The 21755-nt window shown below is 39.7% G+C and overlaps 1 protein-coding gene across 2 annotated transcripts in view; it reads right to left on the bottom strand.

Annotated features, from left to right (window-relative positions):
* The window catches only part of wwp2 (WW domain containing E3 ubiquitin protein ligase 2), a 55232-nt gene extending 33477 nt beyond the window's left edge, over window positions 1-21755 (bottom strand). For both annotated transcript variants that reach the window (XM_037108164.1, XM_037108167.1), the window contains exons 1-7: window positions 21679-21755; window positions 20364-20445; window positions 14887-15043; window positions 13895-14016; window positions 13227-13364; window positions 3523-3601; window positions 436-599 (exon numbers count right to left, since the gene is read on the bottom strand). In XM_037108164.1, the coding sequence (XP_036964059.1) occupies window positions 436-599; window positions 3523-3601; window positions 13227-13364; window positions 13895-14016; window positions 14887-15043; window positions 20364-20433 (730 nt within the window). In that variant the 5' untranslated portion in view covers window positions 20434-20445; window positions 21679-21755. The remainder of the gene's footprint in view (window positions 1-435; window positions 600-3522; window positions 3602-13226; window positions 13365-13894; window positions 14017-14886; window positions 15044-20363; window positions 20446-21678) is intronic.

The following is a 21755-nucleotide window of genomic DNA, read 5'->3' as shown; positions in this document are numbered from 1 at the left end:
ATACCGAGGTCTGACATTTAGGACGTCCAAGCTGGCTGCTAAAATATTGTTACATTGACTATTGAGCTATAGAAATAAAAGCTGAGGATAAACAGTGAACCAACACATTAGTACAAATGCCTCAGCTTAAGATGAAGAACCGGTTGGTGTTGTTAGAGCTCTACTGACGAACATCTGCATAGATTAACTTGACTCAGCTGAAAAACTTTTGTCACGTAATCATGTATTCATGACTCCTGCAGACTCTTACACGACATGATACATTTATGTTTCACTGTGTGGAAGTCAGAGCACCCCGTTAGTGCTCCCTGAATGGTTCAGAATATCTGGATGTATTTCTGTCAGCAGTCAAATTCTAGTCTGTGTACATACATAGCATAAATGTAGTCCTGTTAAGACCAGACAACGAAATTAAGATTAGCAGAGTGCGTATACCTGCGTTGCTTCCAGGGCTGCCATGACTCTTAGAGGACCGACGGCGAGTAGACGGGCCTGATGTGGGGATCTGCTCCTCATTCAGCTCTCCGTTAGTCAGTGAGCCCCCTCTGGAGCACCCTGGGGAGTTGCCCTGTGAACCTCCCACCGAGTGCCTGTTAGTCCTGAGAAACAGAAAAACACAGTGAGAGAGAATAGGATGTGGAGCAGTTTAGGTGAGAAGGTGACAGAAAAGGAGATGGGGTAAAAGCAGGAGTAATTGGAGGGTGGGAGGGAGATACAATGAGACGGAGGAGAGGGACGACAGAGAGATCTGTTTAACATTCATTGCAGGTGATACATATGTATGACTGTTGATGTTCTTTGACACTCTTCCTGTGGTTCAGCTTTGTTTTGACAACTTATAATTAGACCTATTGTTTTTCCTGACTTGGGAGAATAGACCTGGCACAGGAGTGTGTACACGGACAAAACCAGCACACAAAAAACACACTGAGGTGTCGGCGTCTGCAACTTTTCCTCCCTGAGCACCCTCAAAATGCCCTATCACTAAATATAACTTTGCTTTTCCGACAAGAAGTTTCATACAAAGACAAACATGTTTCCCTCCCCAGGACAGAGGAATGCTGAGGCAGAGCCTGAACAACCATCAGCCCATTCAGGGCTGCACTCTGCCACAATACTGATTAGAATCAGTGAAGGAAGAGTTTGACATTAACACTGTGTACGTATGAATATGAAGGTTTGTGTTTGGGAACTGAGCTCCTTGTCATGGGAAGACAATAATAACCTCTCCTCTTCTCTCTGCTGTCTGTTCTTACACAACTGTAAGAAGATGTTGACTGCTTCTCCATGACAGCAGTGGTTTGGGCTCTTGGCTAAGCTGTATTTAATGCCCCCCTGCAATGTTTGGAGGGAAATACCATCTGACCCCACACACCCCCACCGCAAAGCTTTGAAATAAATGCTGTCTGCTCCGATATTTATTATCCCACTACCATTCTAGCCAGTGAGAGCAGCGTTTGAAACCACATCCAGGGGGGAATAACATGCTGGCCCTCTTCATAAGTGCTTCAGTCGACCATACTGGCTCAGGCCGCCTCCACTCTATGCTTTTTTTCATTCTTCCATTTATTTTGATTACAATTATGCCTCTAGTTTATCTTTTTCATATAAGCGCTTTGCAAACTGTGTTTAAGAAAAAGATTACGCAACTTTCTTATCGAGCTATTATTGTTATTATTATACCACAACTTCTGGAGACATTTGAAACCAGCAGTATAGTGAACTGTGCTGAAATTAGATGCCTAAAAGCTGGTTTTCTGTTTGAGTGTGTGTGTTTGTATGTGTGTATGTATGTGTGTATTTGTGACTGTCAGAAAAAACGTAAGAGCCCAAGTGAAATATCATTTGGTTGACTTACTTTTGGCTGATATTGACCTGCAGATGCATTGGTATGGGCCTATATGTTATCTGATATATGCTGATCTTTACATTTTAAAATGCAGAAAAAGATTATGGAGGTAATTTTCAATTCCCAGTGAAAGAGCTTTGTCAGAAATGTTTAATAACCACATTTCCCATTTCTTGCCTTTAGTCCACTTGGTCATAATTGTATGTGTAAAGTGCATATAGTCTTTTTTTATCAGCAGTAGTATGTCTTTATTTTACATAATTCTATTGTGTATTCTATTTTTGCTTTGCTTTTATTCTGTCTTAAAATTCTTATCTTTTACACACTGTGTAAGCTGCACATGAGTTTCCCTGGTTAGGGATCAAGAAAAAGACTTCTGTCATGTTGTCTGATTTGAAGGAACACTGCAAATGTATATCTTCATTTGCACCAATAAAGATACATTGTTTACAACATGTCACCCGGGTAACAGCCACATGAAGTAATTTGTCCAATCAGCAAGCCATCAAGGTGTCAATATCACTCAACTGGTTTGTTCAGGAAGTGTAGAACTGCTAATCAGTGAGGTTATGAAGTTTGCAAGCAGACTTAAGAGGACATTAAATACTGCGATCCAACTTTGATTCAAATGAAAGGATTAGATTGTGGACGTCTTCGAGATCAATCACTGTCTAAAAATGGTCAGATTACCCTCCCCTAGTGGCAAACAAAAACATAAAAGTGACATCCAAAGTAGAAGAAGGTAGATTCATCTGACATTTCTTTGCAGAATATTTCAATCAAAAACCTGCTAAACTTTCTGTCTACTGCAGATTTTGCATATTACTAGGATAACCCACTTACTGATATTTAGTTGCAACTTTTTTTCTCTAAACCAATGCTTCCTAAACCTGTAGTCTCCTCCCCTTGGCTCCTCTGGAGTTTTTCCCCCAACACATCCCCATCTCGCTGGGAGTGATGAAGGCATTTGTCTACTTTTTTCACAAACTCAACAAACCTTTTTTAAGGTTGCTTTGTAATGTTCCAAATGAAGTTCCAATCTACTTCAACTGTTTAGGAGACACAAAGTGGCCATTATTTCATGCTCACATGATCTATGTGATGTGTCATTTTTCTATAGTGCTGCTGCGTAGACCACCTTAAACCATTATCAACTCTGCCTTACTGCCAAAGAATAAAAAGATCTTATTTTATTCACCAGCAAAAGGACACAAATACAAATGTTAACCCTGGGAAAAATTGCTGTAGCCATGGGTACTGAATCTACATTGTCATTGTTGGATGCTACCAATACTAAAAGGTTGGCTGATTATCTGATTAGATATCAGCTGATTTAAAAAACATGTTATGTATGTCAACTCAAAGACAAACAAATATTGACCATGTTGCACAAATCTGGCCTGAAACGAAGTGCCTTAAAGTCAGAAGCCTGCTTCCTTTTTATTCAATTGGTTTGAAAATGTCATTAATGCATGCACTCCTCCCCATAAATAACCTTTCCACACAGCTGGTTCAGATCAGCTTTTGAGATGTTCCATTTCATCTAATCTCTGTTTTATCCATGCAGCGTTAAGATGACTGCATGTGAATTTCAAACAGTGCTTAGAGGGTCTGTGAGTGTGTGTGTGTGTGTGTGTGTGTGTGTGTGTGTGTGTGTGTGTGTGTGTGCTGACCTGCTGTGAGATCCATCTGTACAAGGAGTCTCCTCACTCTGTGTCCTCCTCAGGTTGGGTCTGTCTGACTGCAGAATTTCTGCAAAGACACAAAACATCATCACTGTACAGACACAGATAACCAGCTAATAACCAGCTGTCAATCACAACACATACTGTAAGTCAATCGGGGGGAAACAGAGAAAGTAATGGATTGAGAAAAGAGCTAGGGTGTGTCATTTCAATTCAAACGACCTACACTTTGCAAATTTTTCCTGCATGACTAGAAAAAAATGCAGCTGAACGTTAAAATAAAGATTCAGTGGTGACTTGGATAGGAGAGAATGCTTGACTACTCAGAAAGTAATGCAAAAAATGTGTCAGCCGACAGAGCTTTCCTGGATCACAAAATACAGCAGTCTTCATGCAAGTGTTGCATATTTTTGGAGAGAAACAAGGGAAAGGCAGTCTGACACATCATCAATAAAATGATGGAAATATAAGCAAGATACTGGCCTATTATGCAGATTTGGGAGACTGATAAAAATGCTTTTACCTTATGAAGGAGAGTTATGATTTAATTGATGTATTGTCTATTTCTGCCCCTACTCTTCATATTCAAACAGATGATAGGGGGCCAGGCAGGCTAGGCAAGGTGAGCTGGGACATGGAAGTTCTATATTTTATTCTATTTCCCCTTTTTATTTTAGTTTGATTATTATTATCATTATGATCAGTGGTTGTCACATTAATATGACCACTGTTGCAATAATATCATTAGATAGAATTTACTTCACTAATGTGAAAGTTTTCAGTTTTTTTTCTTGTCTGTGACGGTAAGCTGAATATCTTTGGGTCATGAACAAAAAAAGACATTTGATGACGTTTGGGGCTTTGTGAAACACCAATTGACATTTTCACCATTTTCTGTAATCATTAGTTGCGTCCATATGTAGATATACAGAGGTCAGGTAGACAAACTTCCCTTTTGGATTTTTTTGGTTTGTGTTGAGTCACAGGAAACACTAAACAAAATGAAGCAAATCACCTTCCTCTTTAGACTGCATCCACGAGACAGTGAAGTTGTTTTAACAACTCTATTGAAAGAAACATTTAGCAAACTTATACTCAGAAACACTCACATAATGGATGGTTACTGATGTTGTTCCAAAAAATGTTTTCAACAACGCTGCCTGTACAAAAGCTCACCTAGGAATAACACAACCAATAGTCCTTACCGCTACATTACTGTCACACTTTAAACATTGCAGAGGTTACTGGTCCTCTCCAGAGCTGTGCAGAAAATGAGAAAATTCTCAGAGTGAGGCTTAGGCTACTTTGTGGTTTAAAAAAAACCCTTGAAAATAATCAAATCCATATAGATTTGAAACATGTGGCAAGGAAAGTACAGTTGGTGGTTTAAAAGAGACCATTCATCCTTCTACGTACTGTGTTGCCTGTGTTGCCTGTGCTGCCGGGTCTGTGTCTGTGTGTGTGTCTGTCTGTGTAGAGTGGTATGCGGTCTTGGTGGTGTGAGGGAATGTGTTACTATATGTTCAGTCCCAGCTATGACTGAAAACCACTCATCTATAACATGCTTTTCATTAACTCACCTTCTCTGTAACACACACAAGCACAGCAGCTTCCTATGTGTAAGACGCTCATGCCAGAAGCACGACAGCCTCAAACAGCAACCGTATTTACACACGTATATATCCTGCTATCTAAAGTAACACAAACAGGTAATCTCTGACTCACTCACTCACTCACTCAAAGACACACACACAAACACAGAGTCCTGCTTTGTGGCTATGAAAGGGCTTCTTGTGAGCGGACCCGATGGACATACAGAAAAATAAACAGTGATCTTGAGGAGAAACCATTGTGTCATAGCCTGCTCACTGAGTTCATCACCCCCTCCCTCAGATCAGGTCAAATTACTGTTCTGGTGGGTCTGTTCATGTGAAGGCCTACATGAGTGAGTGTGTATGTAGGTGCGTAAAATAGAATTTTCAGTTGCTCATCATCCTAGGAGACAAACACATCTCTCTCAACAGCCAAAGTACACCAAGATACAACAGTGGGCTTACTCTAGTTCAGCAGCCACTATAGAGGAAACCTCAGGTTACTTGTGTAATCCCAGTTCACTGGGTAGCATGGGTGAGACATGTAAATACATTTGATGAAGACATTTATACTGTGATTTAGGACTGCAAATAATGATTACTATCAGTTTATAAAAGTTTATCTGTTTATAACCATTTTGATGAACAAATTAATCATTTTGTCTTTAAATGTTGGCAAATCTTTAATGAAAAAATGTCCCTCACCACATGGTTCATGGTTCTCCTGGCAAAAAAGAACAGCCACAGTCAGCTTGCTAGCTGCAGGACAATGTTTATCCACACTGAAGAAGCTGCATTAAGGAGGCAACGGACACACTCTAGCCACCAACAGTGTGGTCAAAAGTGAGGCTTATTTTGCGTCTGGGCAGATACTAGAAATTAACATGTATTGTATGCTTTTTAGCTACTATGTTGGTGAGGCTGTAGACCACTGAGTCCATTCCATTTTGCTGCCAGTTGTGCACTGCAAAACGCTTTTTGTTACTTGCTTTTCTTTGTGCTCATCACAAGCTGATTTGAGCCTCTGCACTCAGTGAAGTGTTAGATTTGCCACCTTGTGAGCATACAATAAGCAAGCTGCGTTCCTATCAAGGACCAGCCAAATATGATTTGAGTCTGACTTTGTGATAAGAAGGTGACTGATTATCTCTCCATGGCTATTTCTCCCTCCTTGCTGCCCTCCGAGTGTTAGCCCACTTTCTATCTCCCTTAACAGGCACATGTTTGGGCACAAGCACACACATACCAATCGTTACATTGACTAATCATTGACTGATTGATAGACACTGTTCCACCATTGTTTGTTCAAGCCTCACGCTATCATCTCGATTGACCAGCTCTTGGCATGATGTGCCCACATCCGCCATCTTGAAGACTCTGTGAGATCATCTTCCAAGAAATCGTGTTGGCCGTGTGGGCCAACCTGGCTCACTCTGGCTCTCTCTCCCTCTCTCCTTCTCTGTCTTTCTGGCACACACACCACATGCACATTTGTTGTTTGTTGCTTGAGTTGTCTTACAGTTTAGCTGCTAGTAGTTGAATGATGGCATTACTGATTATTGATAAATTTGCTCACATTAACATATGCTATTCTATAGTGTGTACAGAGCAGCTTTGTATGATAATTTGTGCATATGCTTTGTGGTATCTGCTGGTTGTGATGGTCAGTTCTCTGATTCATTTCCTTCGCTGTTCCTTTTATTTTAAATATCTTACAGATATTTACAATTAAATTAACATTTCTTCAAAGACTGTTTTCCGGTCTGGCGATTGGCCCCTGATTCCAGGTTTGTGCATCCGTTTTATTGATTCAATAAATAATTTGTATCATTCATTTTTATAATTACTATTTGTTATTATTAATTGCTTATAACCACAACTGTTCTGCATTTGTTGACCAACAATTCATTTTGTATTGAACACAGTGGTAACTGCCATGTATGAATACCTGTACACATCCATTTAGCAAAAATGACGGATTTGCGCAAGATACAGTTCAATGTTTTCAGTCAACATGATCTAACACGATTCAGGTTTGCAAAAAAATAAACTAAATGAACGTACAGTGCAAGCCTTGCAATGTCAAACGTATGTAAAACAGAAGTATTAATTCAATCGTTAACTTTCTGTTTATTAAGCACAATTAGAAAACAGTGATCTCTGCGTTAAGCTTTATTTATGCTTCTGCATTCAATTGATGCTATACCTACAGTGTAGCCTCTGGATAGGTAGATGCCCTAAACTGTATTGTGACATGCACCTCTACAGGCATGTCAACTACACGCGGACTGGACTGCAACATGTGTTCTTGGTTCGATTGGAAGCATCACATTTTCCAGCTTCTCCTATGGTGCTTAATGGCACTGCTAATTGTGACCTGTAGTTTCTCCAATAAACAAACTGCACTCTTCAGCTGTTGCAGTCTCTTCCGACCGATCAGCTGCTGTTCTTCTTGGATTCTGCTACTCTTCCAGAGCCTTCACTGCTGCAGTGTCTCACAGAGCAAACAGACTGAATGTCCAAAGGGCAGGCTGTCCCTCAATGACCAGCCTGCTGGCAAATGCTGGCTTGCCAAAACCAACTCATGCAAACTGGGGTGGTATGAAGAGGCAGCCCTCCCTGTAGCCACTGTCCATTCTCTTCAGCACAGAGACACAGATGTGAGCCAAAGAGGCTGGTGTGTTTAAAGGGTAAAGTACTGCTGGCAATCTGCTCGTCACGACCAGCCATGCTGGCTATTACTTCTGGCAGTGGTGCTTAACGTGTTGCTAACCCTCGCCCTGACCCCAACCCCCATTTTTGCTTGGGTCTTCGTTTCAAAACATAGTGTTATGTTTGATTTTCTTTTTTAGTACATGAGTATTCGATAATATTTTAATGTATTCAAATATGTAAATTACATAAAATAGCCTTCTTTAATGTGTGTTTGTGCTGTGGTGCATATGAAGCTTCTGTTACGGTGGGGCGGGAGGTTGTGTATGCCTGGAGTGTGTGTGTAAGTCTCTAACCTTTACAAAGTGTGCCAATAGTCAAAAACTTTCTGCCCTGGGTTCTGTTTCTCCCCGTCTTTAAATACAAGGGCTTCCTTATGAAGCCTGCTGTGCGCGTGCACGTGTGTGTGCGCCTAAGTGTGTGAGTGTGTGTGTGTGTGTATTTGTTAGAAAAGCTGCCAGGGGAAATGAGTAAAACCTCCAAACTAACAGAGGTGCGTTCAGAGCAAGAACACAGAGCGCCTTAACACCACTAGAAGTCAACACACTCCCACCTTTCTACACTTTATACATTCGGCCAGCCCACATATGCCAGCAAATACACACTCGAGAATGTAAACGATATGTACATGCATACCTATGAATACACACACAAGCTCAAAAACACACGCTTGCACATCCCCTCATGAGACCATAAAACACACACATACATACAAAGACAAGTACCTCAATCTAAAACTTTTAGAGGGAATACTTCAGCCGCCTTTTCACTAACCTGCCCCCCCCAACCCTCAACCCCCTTCCCCCCCACACGCACACACGCACACACACACACACACACACACACACACGACCTCTGTCATCCCTGTCTAGGCAAGCCAGGAGAGGAAACCCCCCCGCTACTATGCACACTGCTTCAGGATCACAGGAGGCGATTGTACTGCTGAGCTGCAAGCAATGAGGCTCAATTACGCAATTCTCTGCAACAAATTAGACAAAAGCACTCCTGATGTCTGTGATTGTGTGTGTGTGTGTGTGCGTGTGTGTGTGTGTGTGTACAACAGGCTACAAAAAGAAACAAGGGGGTGGCGGTGCACGGCTCTATTCCCTCTATGTTAACCTTTGTCCTTTACACATGTCAAAATTACAGATCGAAGCTTGTTTAACTGCATTGTGTTGACCTACCCTTTATTATTTTCATTTTTTGCATCAGTAAGATAGATATGCAGAGCTAGAGCATAAAGCTTTGAAACAGGGGTAAACACTGTAGTCTGGTTCTGACAAAAGGTAACAAATTGGGCCAACCAGCACCTTTAAATCTTTCTAATTGGCTCACTAACAGGTTATATATCTTGAGTGTTTTTACTGGTAGGAAGTCACTGCTCCTCAGGAAATAGTCTGGAACATTAACCCCTGTAACACCATACACTGTCTGATATCACCGTGTGGGTGTTGTTCTTGGAACTGACCAATGATATTTTATGCAATGTCATAGCTTAGTGACTGCACTGAAAAAAAAAACAAACAAAAAAAAAAAAAACATGGGAGAAGTTATCCTCTCAAACACGTTTAAAGAGTTAAAGGCTACATTTTAACCCAAATAATTTTCAGAAACCTTGCCAAGTATTTCTGTTGCCTAAACCAACCAGTGACAGAAAACTGAAAAGAAATGGAAAATAATAATGAAATTGGTGTAAAAATAAAAGTGAACTTGGTGTAAAAATAATATGTGAACATTAGGATAACAGTTCCAAAAGAGTCCTATCCTTAGCTGATTCAGTTATGACTATTTGCTCCAAACCCTAAGCTATGACATCACTGTCATGACATCACTATGACATCACTGTCATCATCATTGGTAAGTTGCAGTGGTGGTCCAAGAACAATGTTAGCTATGATGTTCTAGAAACAAACACAGTGATATCAGGTACAGCAGTACCACAATGTGTTGTTTTTACACTTCAGCTTTGCAATGATAGGCTAATTGACTGCTAGCTAGAGCACAAGAGAGCGGTATCAGTCTTATGATCAAACTCAAAGGTATCGTTCCATGCCAACTCTGCCAGAAATATGAATTTTTTCCAGATATTATTGATTTTCTTCTGAAAAATGTATGTAAATACTTTTATTACTATTAAATCAAATGGATCTTGCAAAACCATAGATGTACTCAACAACATCTGGTATGCAACGAACTAAACAATTACGAGTTGTAATTTGCAAATTTCCTGAACCCAATGAACCCTAAATATATACCTATGAAATAAATCCACTAAATATTAAATGTAATATCACAACCAGTTAAAAGCATGAAAAATGTGCCATTTAGATTTATTTTTTTTCATTTTTCAGTAAACATTCCACAACAAACTTGTTAAATCAATATGAGTAAATTATCGTGAGGGTTTCTTTGGTGTTCAGAAATGTTTTTTTTTTTCACCTAATCCAAAGGAAAAAAAAGCTATTACTATTACAACAAAAAATTATTACATTTAGGGCCAAACTTCATTAACAGGAGTACAGCTTTAGCATTTTGCTGGAGGGCAAAGATTAGAAGAAAAGTTACAGCCAAAAAGCTTGTGATACATGCGTTTCCATTGTAATTTCTCCTGAAAATGAATTGACGTTCTGGCAGTGCTAACATGCAGCAACAGGGGAAAATAAATTAGCCACAGACACACCAGTAATTTTGGTGATCTGTCCAATCTTGGAGGATCTTGGCCAAACCTCAGTCTATATCTAAATCATATAAGAGTAGCAAAATGCGCCCTTAATATACATTTTCCCATGCCACTGTCCTTGTGAAGACATGTGGTACAACAGCATGGCCAAAAACAAAACCACCTATAACACACCTCCTCTTAACCTCTCCACACATCTTAACAGTCACACAGAGACACATTTATACAACTCGTGCTGTGGCAGGGCTTGGCCTCTACTGTTGGCCCTGTGTTCATTCAGCAGAACACACTGTGCGCTCTGTGTGGCGCTCTATGAAAAGCCTTGTGTGTGTGTGTGTGTGTGTGTGTGTGTGTGTGTGTGTGTGTGTGTGTGTGTGTGTGTGTGTGTGTACAAGTGTGTGTTACACAGAGAGGAGATGGATGCATGGACCTAGCTATGGTTTTAAGAGCAGCTTTATAACTTTGTGTTTGTTAAAAAGACACCTAGTATTTGCTTCCAAACCATAAAGGAAAGTGAAATGTTAGCGTAGTGCCTGGAAGTGGGGAAATACTATTGATTGAGTGTCAATAAGTCTGTGGAGGGTTTGAAATCCTTCCTCTAAGGGCTGTGAAAAGGTTTTATACTGGTTGGGGAATTGTAACATATCCACATAGAGATCAAGAGCTCTCTAGCATCAGTGTTAAAGAATTAATACAAGTAGTAGTGTATACAGTCAACAAGTTTCTCTTGCCGTCAGGTTAGACACATTGCAGCAGGGAAGCAATTAACAACTAAACAAATTAAGACTAACAGCTTGAATTCAATGGATTTCATTTAACTACATATCTTCTTTACTGTTTTATACTTAAAGCCATTAAATCAAGACCAGCTTGTTGTCTAAAAACATTCCAGTGTCATCAACACATGTAAGCCTTCTGTTTGCTTCTCCAATGTTGTGCTGTTGTCCTATCATGTGAACAACATACACGTTGTGCATGTGCAGCTCACCCCGGCATCTGATATCCAGCAGTGATAGTTGAACACAAGAGGAGTGTCGTTTGGAGCTAATTCACAGCTGTAAATGAAAACGTTGCGAACTGTTGTGTGTAGGCAAGCTGTTCACTACAGTGGCAACACCACAAACTTATTTAAACACATAAAGGACAATGGCAAAGAGAAGACAGAGCTGCAGCAGAGAAGGAGGAATCATTTGTCCAGCCCATTAAAACTTGTTGTCTAAATACATTATTTTAATGATACTGACAAAAACAATGAATAATGACACATGAAACGGTTGAAATTTGAACTATTATTGTAACTAAGCTAGGCTACTAATAGGCTAGAGACCAAATTATTCTGGTATTTCATCAAGGTGATCCCCCAAGAGTATTTGCCCTTAAAAAACTGTTCTGGTGTTTAATTATGAAACACATCGGTATAGATATTGGTGATGTCGCATCATTGGATATTGGAACTTGCATTACTTGGTATCGGATCAAAACTAAATCTTATGTTATTGCCCACCCTTACTATGCATCTTCTACAATACAAGGTGAACTGGATATTAATGCTTTTTATTGCAGCACATCAAGAAACACCAAGAAACTTCAAGATAATAAATATAAAAGGTTCTGTTGCACAAATGTATTTGCATTAAGTATATCAACCTTATTCATTCACTAAATCCTGTCTCAGTGTTTTACTTCAATATACAATTATAAACAATATAAAAAATTAACTAAATAAAACAAATATACTTCTATACAATGGTACAGTTCTGTCAGCATATAAAAAAAGACTCCAAAGACAAAAATGCATTTGAGCACACTATTAATTCAAAGCCATGTGGGGAAGAAGTGACTTTGGAAAGTGGCCAGTTTCACAATGTAAAACCTCTGTTTTTTTCCAAGTGGGGCAAACACTCATTACCAGGGTGGAGAGACACACAAGCACCCTACTGTACAAACAAACGCATGTACATGTGTGTGTTTATGTGGTTGCTGGCAATATTAAGGAATATTTCAGAGAAACAGGAAGGGAAAGAGTGAGAGGAGGAGAAAGTTTTAATATTGTGGCATATTCTGCACTAATAAGCTGTCTGGAGTTCTGTTGGAAAACAGTGTGTGCATGTTCACATCCTTTTCTTTGTCTTTCCAAAAGAAATGTTAAGTTGGCTTCATAGTGCATTTGTTTGTTTATCTACAAGGTTTATAACATTTATAATAAAGTGTGCATTTACTCCCATAAGTTATCTAAACTTTCACACAATACATTCATAATTAAAGTCCTTGTTTTGAATCTTTTTTTTTTTTAGAATTTTGCTGGGCTATTTTCGGGTCTCTCATGCTCCGTGTGTTAAAATTGCGCCTGAAATTAAATGTGACACCCACATTTGGAGTACTTCGTTATATATTTTCTGTGCTGTATCTCTTCCTAAATTTAAACTGAGATCATGTCACTTTTATCTTTTATCACTTCTTTAAGGGAGTTTTATTTATCTCCTAAATCATGAAATTTGCCACACCGGAGCTGAAAATCTTTCACATGGCAGATATGTATGTGTATGGCCTCAGTGCAAGTGCTTCTCTGTGCATTTTGGTGTTATTAGCATCACTTCTCTGTCAATGTGTCAGTGTTTGTGTGTGTGTGTGTGTGTGTGTGTGTGTGTGTGTGTGTGTGTGTGTGTGTGTGTGTGTGTGTGTGTGTGTGTGGCAAAAGCAGTACTCACTGTCTGCTGCCGTGCTGCCATTGGGCAATGAGCCCAGATCAACAACCATGCCGTCCAGACAGACGTTGAGCTCGCCTCCTGCTACAACTGAGCCTTTGTTTTCTGTCTGTAGCACTAGACTCAGCTGGACGTTCTCCACTAGAGGGGGAAGGTGGAACAACAGGGAGCAGGAGGGGTAGACAGAAGAGAAGGTAGAGGACATATGTGGTGAGGGTTCGAGGGAAGAGTGAGGGAGAGGAAATCGGACATCCCCCGTTATTGCTCCAAAATGAGAAAAGAGTGTGAACCCACAGTGTATTATCTCCACACAGTGGAGGGCTACTCTGCTGAGACATGTGGGATGAGAAAATGAGCTACAACAAGCCAAGAGAGCTGTGTAACATTTTACCTTGATGACTTATGCTATCATGCTCCACTTCAGTGTGGTTTCAGAAGCAGGTGAGCAATCAAGTGAAGACTGTATATACTTTAGAGATTTATCATATTGCTCAACCATCTCCAATCATCTCTAGCAAATCACTGATGCCAGCTGCTGTTGTAAAATCACACTTTTCTTTGTCTATTGTTATGTTTGATAATGTACTGCTTATAAGTTGGATTTGAAATTTTATTTTTGTTAAACACCGTGGAGAAATATATTCTAATATTTTTTTCAGTGATGTTCTTACTCTTGCCATCGTGTGTGCGCAGCGTGTCCAGCAGGTCTATGGTGGCGCTGCCCAGTAGCTCCTTCCTCAGGGTGTGGCAGCTCCACAGCTTCAGATCCAGACGACTCTGAGGCGTCACATTACTGCGAAACACACACAAACACATATTGTATAAACTGGGGGCTGTTACCACCCTAACACACATCATTAAAAATAAACAAATACTGCACAGCATTGCATTGACCTAATCAGTTTTGCATTCTTACCAGCACAGAAAGCACACCAAACACAGACAACAATTTTACAATGCTTTCATTTAATATTTTTGCATTTATATCATCCTTACCATACTGCAACTGTAACAAGGTCTTTCTGTGTGTTTTCTTTGACCTCAAGAAAAACATGAATGACTGAGCTTCACTAGAAATTTTACTTGATTGTTGCAGCAGAACGAGCTGGACTTCAATTAAAAGTTTGCTAAATTCTGTGGTGGCTTAAACATACAATTTTCTGGAACTTCAGAAAATCAAATCTAAAATAAGATGATGTACTGAAAAGTTATTTCACAAGTCATATTTCACACACTTGGCTCTGTATTTTTAATTATGTAATTCTAAAGTTTTTTGTATTTTCTCTTCTATGTGCACAATTTGAGTGTTTCTTTCCGAACCAAAACTTTTCTTCTCCATGTTAAAACCAGTCTAACATGTACGTCCACATGCTCATTGTTACATAAGGTAACAATGCAAAAATACTGCGTGAATAAACAAAAGGAAAAGAAAATGTCTCCAACATTCATATGATGTTAGTTAACATAAAGTACTTCTAAAAAACTGTAATGTTTGAAACGTTCCATCATTGTGTACATCAGCACACATATAACATCAAAGGGAGTTGCTTTCAATGGATTTTTTTAACTCTATACAAGTATCTGAACAAGGTTAAAAACAATAGAATACAGTAATGTATAAAAGTCAGCGTTCTCGTCTGTATGTGGGTAATGGTGTTCTCACAGGGTGAGGTCTTCATTCCACTGCAGCTCCAGATGTCCACTGCGTTTGCCTGTCTTTTTGGTTTCGCTGGTCAGACCATCGGCAGTCACCTCTACGAAAGAGCTGAGCCGAGAGTGGCGGTTTGGCAGCTTGGGAGACTGAGGCTTCGCTGAAACCACTGAAACACAGACAGAAATTAAAGAAAACAAAAAGGACTACATTAGAATTAGAAGGGAGTGAAAAGTTGTTTGTCTGTTTTGAAACACAGCATCTACTGGAGAGACCAAAAACATGGTGCTGTGCAGCGTGACATGCAAGAGAGTAGAACAGACTTGGAGGCACAATGTGATACTATGGCAACAGTCCAACAACAATAAGGAAACAATTCATGTGTAAGTTCAAGGTCAAAAGTCTAGCTTTCATATTGACAACACCTCATCCACAATTTCTTTTAAATAATATGCTGTCCACTTCCAAGTCCAGCAGTGAGACGGGGCCCCTAAAATGATGTCATCAGCAGACACTGTAATTTGAGTATCTAACAGAAGAAGCACAACCTAGCCAGCATCCTCAGACAAAGATATTACTACAGTGCTTAAATTACTCACAGTGAAATACAAGTTGAGTTTTGAAATTGTACATGTTATCATTGAAGGACTTTGGACCTGCTCATTGCACTGAGCAATCTATCAATGTTATATTACTATCATGATCTGAGACTATGTATCACCTTAGATTTTGGTCTTTTCCTGGTTTTAAAGGCTGCATTACAGTAAAGTGATGTTATTTCCTCAACTAACCACAGTGTTTGAATTCTTCTAATACTTGTCTTTACCCACTTAGTCATTATATCCACATTAGACATTTTTTTTAAATAAAAAATCTCATTGTGTCAATATTTTAAGAAAGAACCATAAGTGATCCCTAAAATACTGTGCAACATACATAGAGGCATTTCGTCCAAAATACAGTCATATTTGATTTTTTACCCATTCTAAGCACTACTGAAATGCTTCTGAGGAGATTTCTAAATATTGTATTATATACACATATTGTGTATCTCATTATAGGCGGAAAAACACATGATTTATATCACTCAGCGTGTTTACAGGTCTTCGGGAGTACTACTGTGTATGTCAAGAAAATAGAATAAAGCCTTTTATTGCTGCATGTGATGCTTAATTGCGTCCAGTGGTGCGTTCAGTGGTTAAATTCCACAGCGGGTAATGTGGGCGTCAGGTTTTAAGAAGCAGTCCACTGGTCTACTATTGCATTCCTAAGTTATTCTTCATTGTGGACAGTTAAAAAAACAAATGTTCAAATCGATACAGCAGAACCAGGAGTGTATTTATTTTTTGATTCCACTCATTCTTCTTCCTCTTCAAAACCTGGCGCCGATGTTAACTACTGTGCAACTTAGGCACCGAGTGACATCACTTGGGGCAATTTATCAGATTGGATGCAGTTTCCTCTGAAGCCACAAAAGGCTTTATACTACTTTTCACATATGCAGTAGTACTCTCTAAACACACTTCAATGTGTAAAATTACCCTTTAAATTAACCTGTTGATATGTGCTTTATAAAACAGATTGAACATGTCTAAATGTTACAGTTTTGCCATTTCATTGACACATATATGAAACAGGGATGGACTAATACAGCAACCTTGTTTTAGAAACTTTGTTTTAGAGGTAAGTCATTTGTTTCTGTTTTTCAGGACATTTTTTTGGTTTTACATTTGGTTTTAATCAATAATGTCCTATGTATCCCTAAATCACATTCCAGGTGTGGAACTCTGTTTGAGGTTTATTGTATGCATATTGTATATTGCATACATTTTTCAGTTTACTTCATTTTGTCATTTATCCCGTGTGGCATCCCACATATTGTGTATGGATTTGGGACCCAACTTGTGCATTGGTGGTGGACCAAGCAAACAAACAAATATAAACATCGCCCTCTAGTGGGACAAGGACATACATCCTCTGTACACTTCCATTCATTTTTGTAAGACTGGGGTGGAGGTATACCATTTAACGGTTGCTACAAATCTTCAATGTTAGAAAAACACCAGAAACCAGTGTGTGGACTCTGGAGGGCAGTGCTCATACTGCAGGACTGGTAGAATGTTTCAAGATTTTTCAAGGACATTCAATAGCTAAGTCAGAGTGCTTTTGCAGCATATAAATTCTTTGATGTTTATCTATGCTGTGATTCAGTGTCCAGGCTAGCGGTGCTGTAACCTCCTCATGAAATGAATGCATGACAACCACTGAGTGACACTGTATAATTAAACTTCCTGACATCCCTGGCTTCTTACAGAGAACTGTGAAACTCCCTAAATATACATCCATGCATTTCATGGTATGTCATCTCAGCACTACTGGAAGCTCTGTGACTATGGTCAAAGTCTACAGCTGGGCTTAGACAGGCTTAGTGGCTTTGAATTCTTGAAGGTCTGCTGAGAATCTTGTTACAGCATTTGTCTGTCATATGAGCCGATATGTTCGTCCTGAAACACTTCTGGATTGCAAACACACATCACACATCTTGGAAGTGCTTCTCTGGGTACGTCAGATCAGGGTGAGTGGTTGGCTGAATAAATGATGATGGAGAAAAGGGCGTCTGTCTGTCTGTACTCCTGTATTCCTATCACAGACGAGACATTAGCTGATCTGCGCCAGCTGACACAAGTTAACGATCTCTGTTACATCTCTCATAATCTCTCATAAACATCTGATTAAAAAAATGTGACTCATCACATCACGCAAGGAACTAACATAGAGGAGTGGAATAAGGCCAGAGATGGAAGAATCCAACATAGATTTCGACATAATGGAGGGTTGGAGGGGTGAGGAAACGGTAGATAGCAGCTGAAAACAGATCAATGGAGCAGTAAATGAGGAAGCGAGTCAGAGCTCAAACAATGCACAGTGAATGATACTGAGGGGAAAAAAAGGGAAGGAGACACATAACAGCCATCACGTAACTTTTCTTGAATGATCATCATCATTACATCATTAGAAGTGACAGGACAATTCGTCTTTTCTTGGATTTAGCCCTGAAATCTAGCCATTATAATAACAATACAGTAACTGCTGCATTAAAGTATAGGATACCTACTACATATACTGCATGCACGGAGGTTTAGTATATTACCTGTTAAGCCGTGCATGGAGAACAGTCAAAGAACCAATACCAACAAAACCCAAGAGAAGAAAAAGAGCTCTACAACCCACTGAACACTACCTGCTCAGCAGCAAAGAGCAGACAGACACAGAGACAAGCTGGGGAACATAGCTGAGCATTTAACAGCTAAAGGAGACAGATATCTCCCTGAAAAGTTGGTGGAGACCAGAATATCAGAGGAGCAGAAACACCAAGCACAGCTCTGCATGAATGATACTGTTGTTTCATCCAAAATTGCTAGATTTATAAAAAAGCAAATGCTGTAACAAGTCTGCCCATAGTTTAAGATTATAAATTATGATAGATATAATTAAATATGAGAACAATATGTTTTAAAGGATTGTCTGGTAAGTTATTCTGAATTAAATGTTGTTATTTTGCCAGAAAATGTCACGAAAACAATCAATAAATCAAATAATTTGAAAAATATGATAAACATGTTTGGCTGTTGCAGGCTTCTAATAAGCCCATCCTGTCTTTGGTTCAGCTGCCTGTCTGTTTACCTGTGTACCTGCCTTTGTACTCATTGCCCATGACTGGCGTCTTCCATAGAGCTAGGTGGATATATTGCTAAAGATTATTGAGATAGTCACACAATAATAACAGAGAAATTGTGAACAAAATTTCCTAATACTATAAACGAGCTTAACAGCCCTGAGTACTAACAATAGCCATGTCCATTGTTTACATTTATAATGATAGTGTTAGGTGTTGTTAATATCCAAATGAGACATGATCTAGTTGAATAAGGTTGAACATCATTAACAGTTCATAGCCTCTGAGCCTGTCGTTAAGTAGCACAAAGCACACAGCCCCTGAGCCAAAGAACAGAGCTGCTACAGCAGCAACAAACTTGCTCAGCAGCCAACGTTAGCACAAAGCGCACACACCAAGCACTAGGAGCTCCTGCTGCTCTGGCTAACATAGCATTATGGAACTGACAGCTATTTGTCTTGACTTTGGTTTCTAACAGGGCTGTTTTTTTAATCTATTCATTAGACTTGAAAAGCAAAAAGAGCTTGTGTAATATGGCAAACTGACTAAACACATCCCCAAGCTGGTCTGGATACTTTGGAAATCTAGCTTGCTGTTTCTGGTTTCTCCAACCAACCCAAGTTTTAAGGTAGCACATGTATCCTATTCAAACCTGCATTAACAGATGGAAGAAGAAAGACGAAGAAGAGAAATCAAAATACATTTTTCTTGCTCTAATCTGACTTGTGTCAATGAAATGTGATCAGAAACCCATTTCAAGGTTTGTTATTTCTTTGTTGGACTTGCATCAGTAGTAATGGGTTTTATGTTAACCAGCAAAGATTTGCTAGAAATGAAGTGGAAGCACGCGAGCAAGAAGGAGCCTATGGTGTCATAGGAACTTGTACAGTGTTTGTGTAATACCTTTTAACAGCCAGAGTGGGAAGACAAAGGTTTCGCATAGTAGGTTTAAAATGTGGCCATGCCAGGATATTATGACAACTAAGCTACATTTTATGTATTTTATCTGAAAAACCAATGGGTGAACTACCTCTGATGCATTATGATTGCCACCATATGTGATATCACAAGTCACTGTGAACCCATGTGAGCACCATAGATGTTAAATCTCTGCCAACGATCATTTGCTCATGCAGGTCAGCACAAAATGGGGATTTATTTGGACAAGTTGTATTAATGAAAACACAAAAGAACAAACAGCCCAGCAAAATCAAGAAAACTGATCTGAGGGTAGGAAGAACAACACAGCAGTCATGACAAGTCTCACAAGAATTATTAAAAGTCAAAATATAGCCAACACATTTATCTGATATAATCTGACTTGTCCTAAAGCCTTTACCATTTTATAAATGCTGTGTTACTGTTGCAAACATCCTGTCTGCCTGCCCTTTTGGTCATCAGTAATAAGTGCAACACCGACAAGAATAATAGGGTCTGTGAGGTGTCAGCGTGACCCATTATTCTTAAAAGAGAAGTAGGTTAAATTGAGAGAGAGGTTTCATAAATTGATGCATCATACAGAGAGGATAATTCATGTTGTGATGGGTGGTCATAAGAGGTATCATCGTGCTGCCTAACCACCACCGAGCCACAACACACATGCACACACACACACACACACACACACACACACACACACACACACACACACACACACAGGCACCTAGAAACTCAAGCTGCTTTCTGCTTTTACTTGTTTTGTGAAAATATCTGGGCTGAAATATGCACATTTTTTTTCTTGTAACACTGCAGCACAAACACATGAAATGCCATTATTAGTATTAGAATGTCCCTGACAAAAATTGAGTGTTACCTTTCAAGATCAACTGAGACTTTTCAGTGGTCTGGGCACCGCCAGGTCTGCTCACGCTGGCAGTTGCCATGACCTCACAGCTCTGAAAGACAACCATGCAAACACACAGTACTACATGTCAGTTCATTGCAGCATAAAAACAACCCTTCCATAAGTATATGACAAATATATTCATCAGACCAAATAAATTTCAAGACATGCACAGACTTGATCCCCCCCATCGGACATCAGTGAGTGCCAAGACTCTATCAACATCACCTTGAGCAAAGTCAGAGGTGTAGCCTGCTGAGCTGAATGTAATGGGAAGGCAAGGACAATGCAGTAAAACTGAACTTGAGTCTGGAGCTAGTGTTATCATTTATCTATACTTTGTATATCAAGAAGAGATCCTAACCCAGTAACTGGTTTGTTTTGAAGTAGCTCCTCATCCTGTTAGTGTAGCGTTACTTGCTGCAGCATCAAGGTGACTGCTGCTGACATCTCAGTCTGTGACTGGACAAATACCAGTGATGCATGACCATATGTGAGCTGGCCTGAATTAAACAACTATCAAGTAATCAATTAACCAAATGGCCACCTGAAGTCTGGTTCCGGGCTGCTGAAAAACAGATCATGGCAATCACAACAAAAACGCACATCATCTTCCGTCAACCTTGTGAAACGAGCTGTCCGGCTGGGCAGAGTTAGCTAAATCCGCTACTCAGCGCGTAGTAGCTAAAGTTCATTCCGACTAAAGAAGGTCTAACTGTCCCTGTTAAACAAATTTCATTGTCCCCGTATTTAAATCCCCTTGGCTGCTGCGCACAAAACACAAACACGGAAGATAATCAAGGCATTTCTATGCATCACTGTCAAGCGACGCTAAGAAAACATTACTTCCGGTCATTTTTTTTCCTTCAAACTACATCCCAACTACCAAATATACTTGTGTTGTAACCTGTTATGACTAATGCGACGTAAATAGGAGAATACATACACTTAATTCTGAGGCGATTTTGAACTGACAGAATTTCACAATACGTAGTTCTCCCCATACCTCCCCCACTGTGCCAGGTTTTTTTCACATTTGTTTTGAAGGGGAAGTCTTGACATGCCCGGTTCGCTGTGACCAATTCTGGCTAACTTGACCTATGAGAAGCTAACTGCTAGCAAGCAAGCTTCGTAGGGGGATTTTATAAAAGGACATGCCGATACAGTCTGTTCTGATAACCTGACAACAAGTCATGCAGCATTGTTAGTTACGTGGTTCATGTCAGAAGACGATATGTCTCTTGAAACACTAACATATAAGGCTTAAATGTGGTCTTTCCCGTACCTTTTTCAGCTGTGCTCCGCTGCTGTCGCTACTGAACTTTCATTTCCGCCTCAGTGACAATACCACGTGACTCAGGG

Source organism: Acanthopagrus latus, chromosome 8, assembly GCF_904848185.1.
Source record: "Acanthopagrus latus isolate v.2019 chromosome 8, fAcaLat1.1, whole genome shotgun sequence".
Classification (NCBI taxonomy): Eukaryota; Metazoa; Chordata; class Actinopteri; order Spariformes; family Sparidae; genus Acanthopagrus; species Acanthopagrus latus.
The sequence above is the reverse complement of the archived record's forward strand: the minus strand, read 5'-3'. Positions and strand labels throughout refer to the sequence as shown.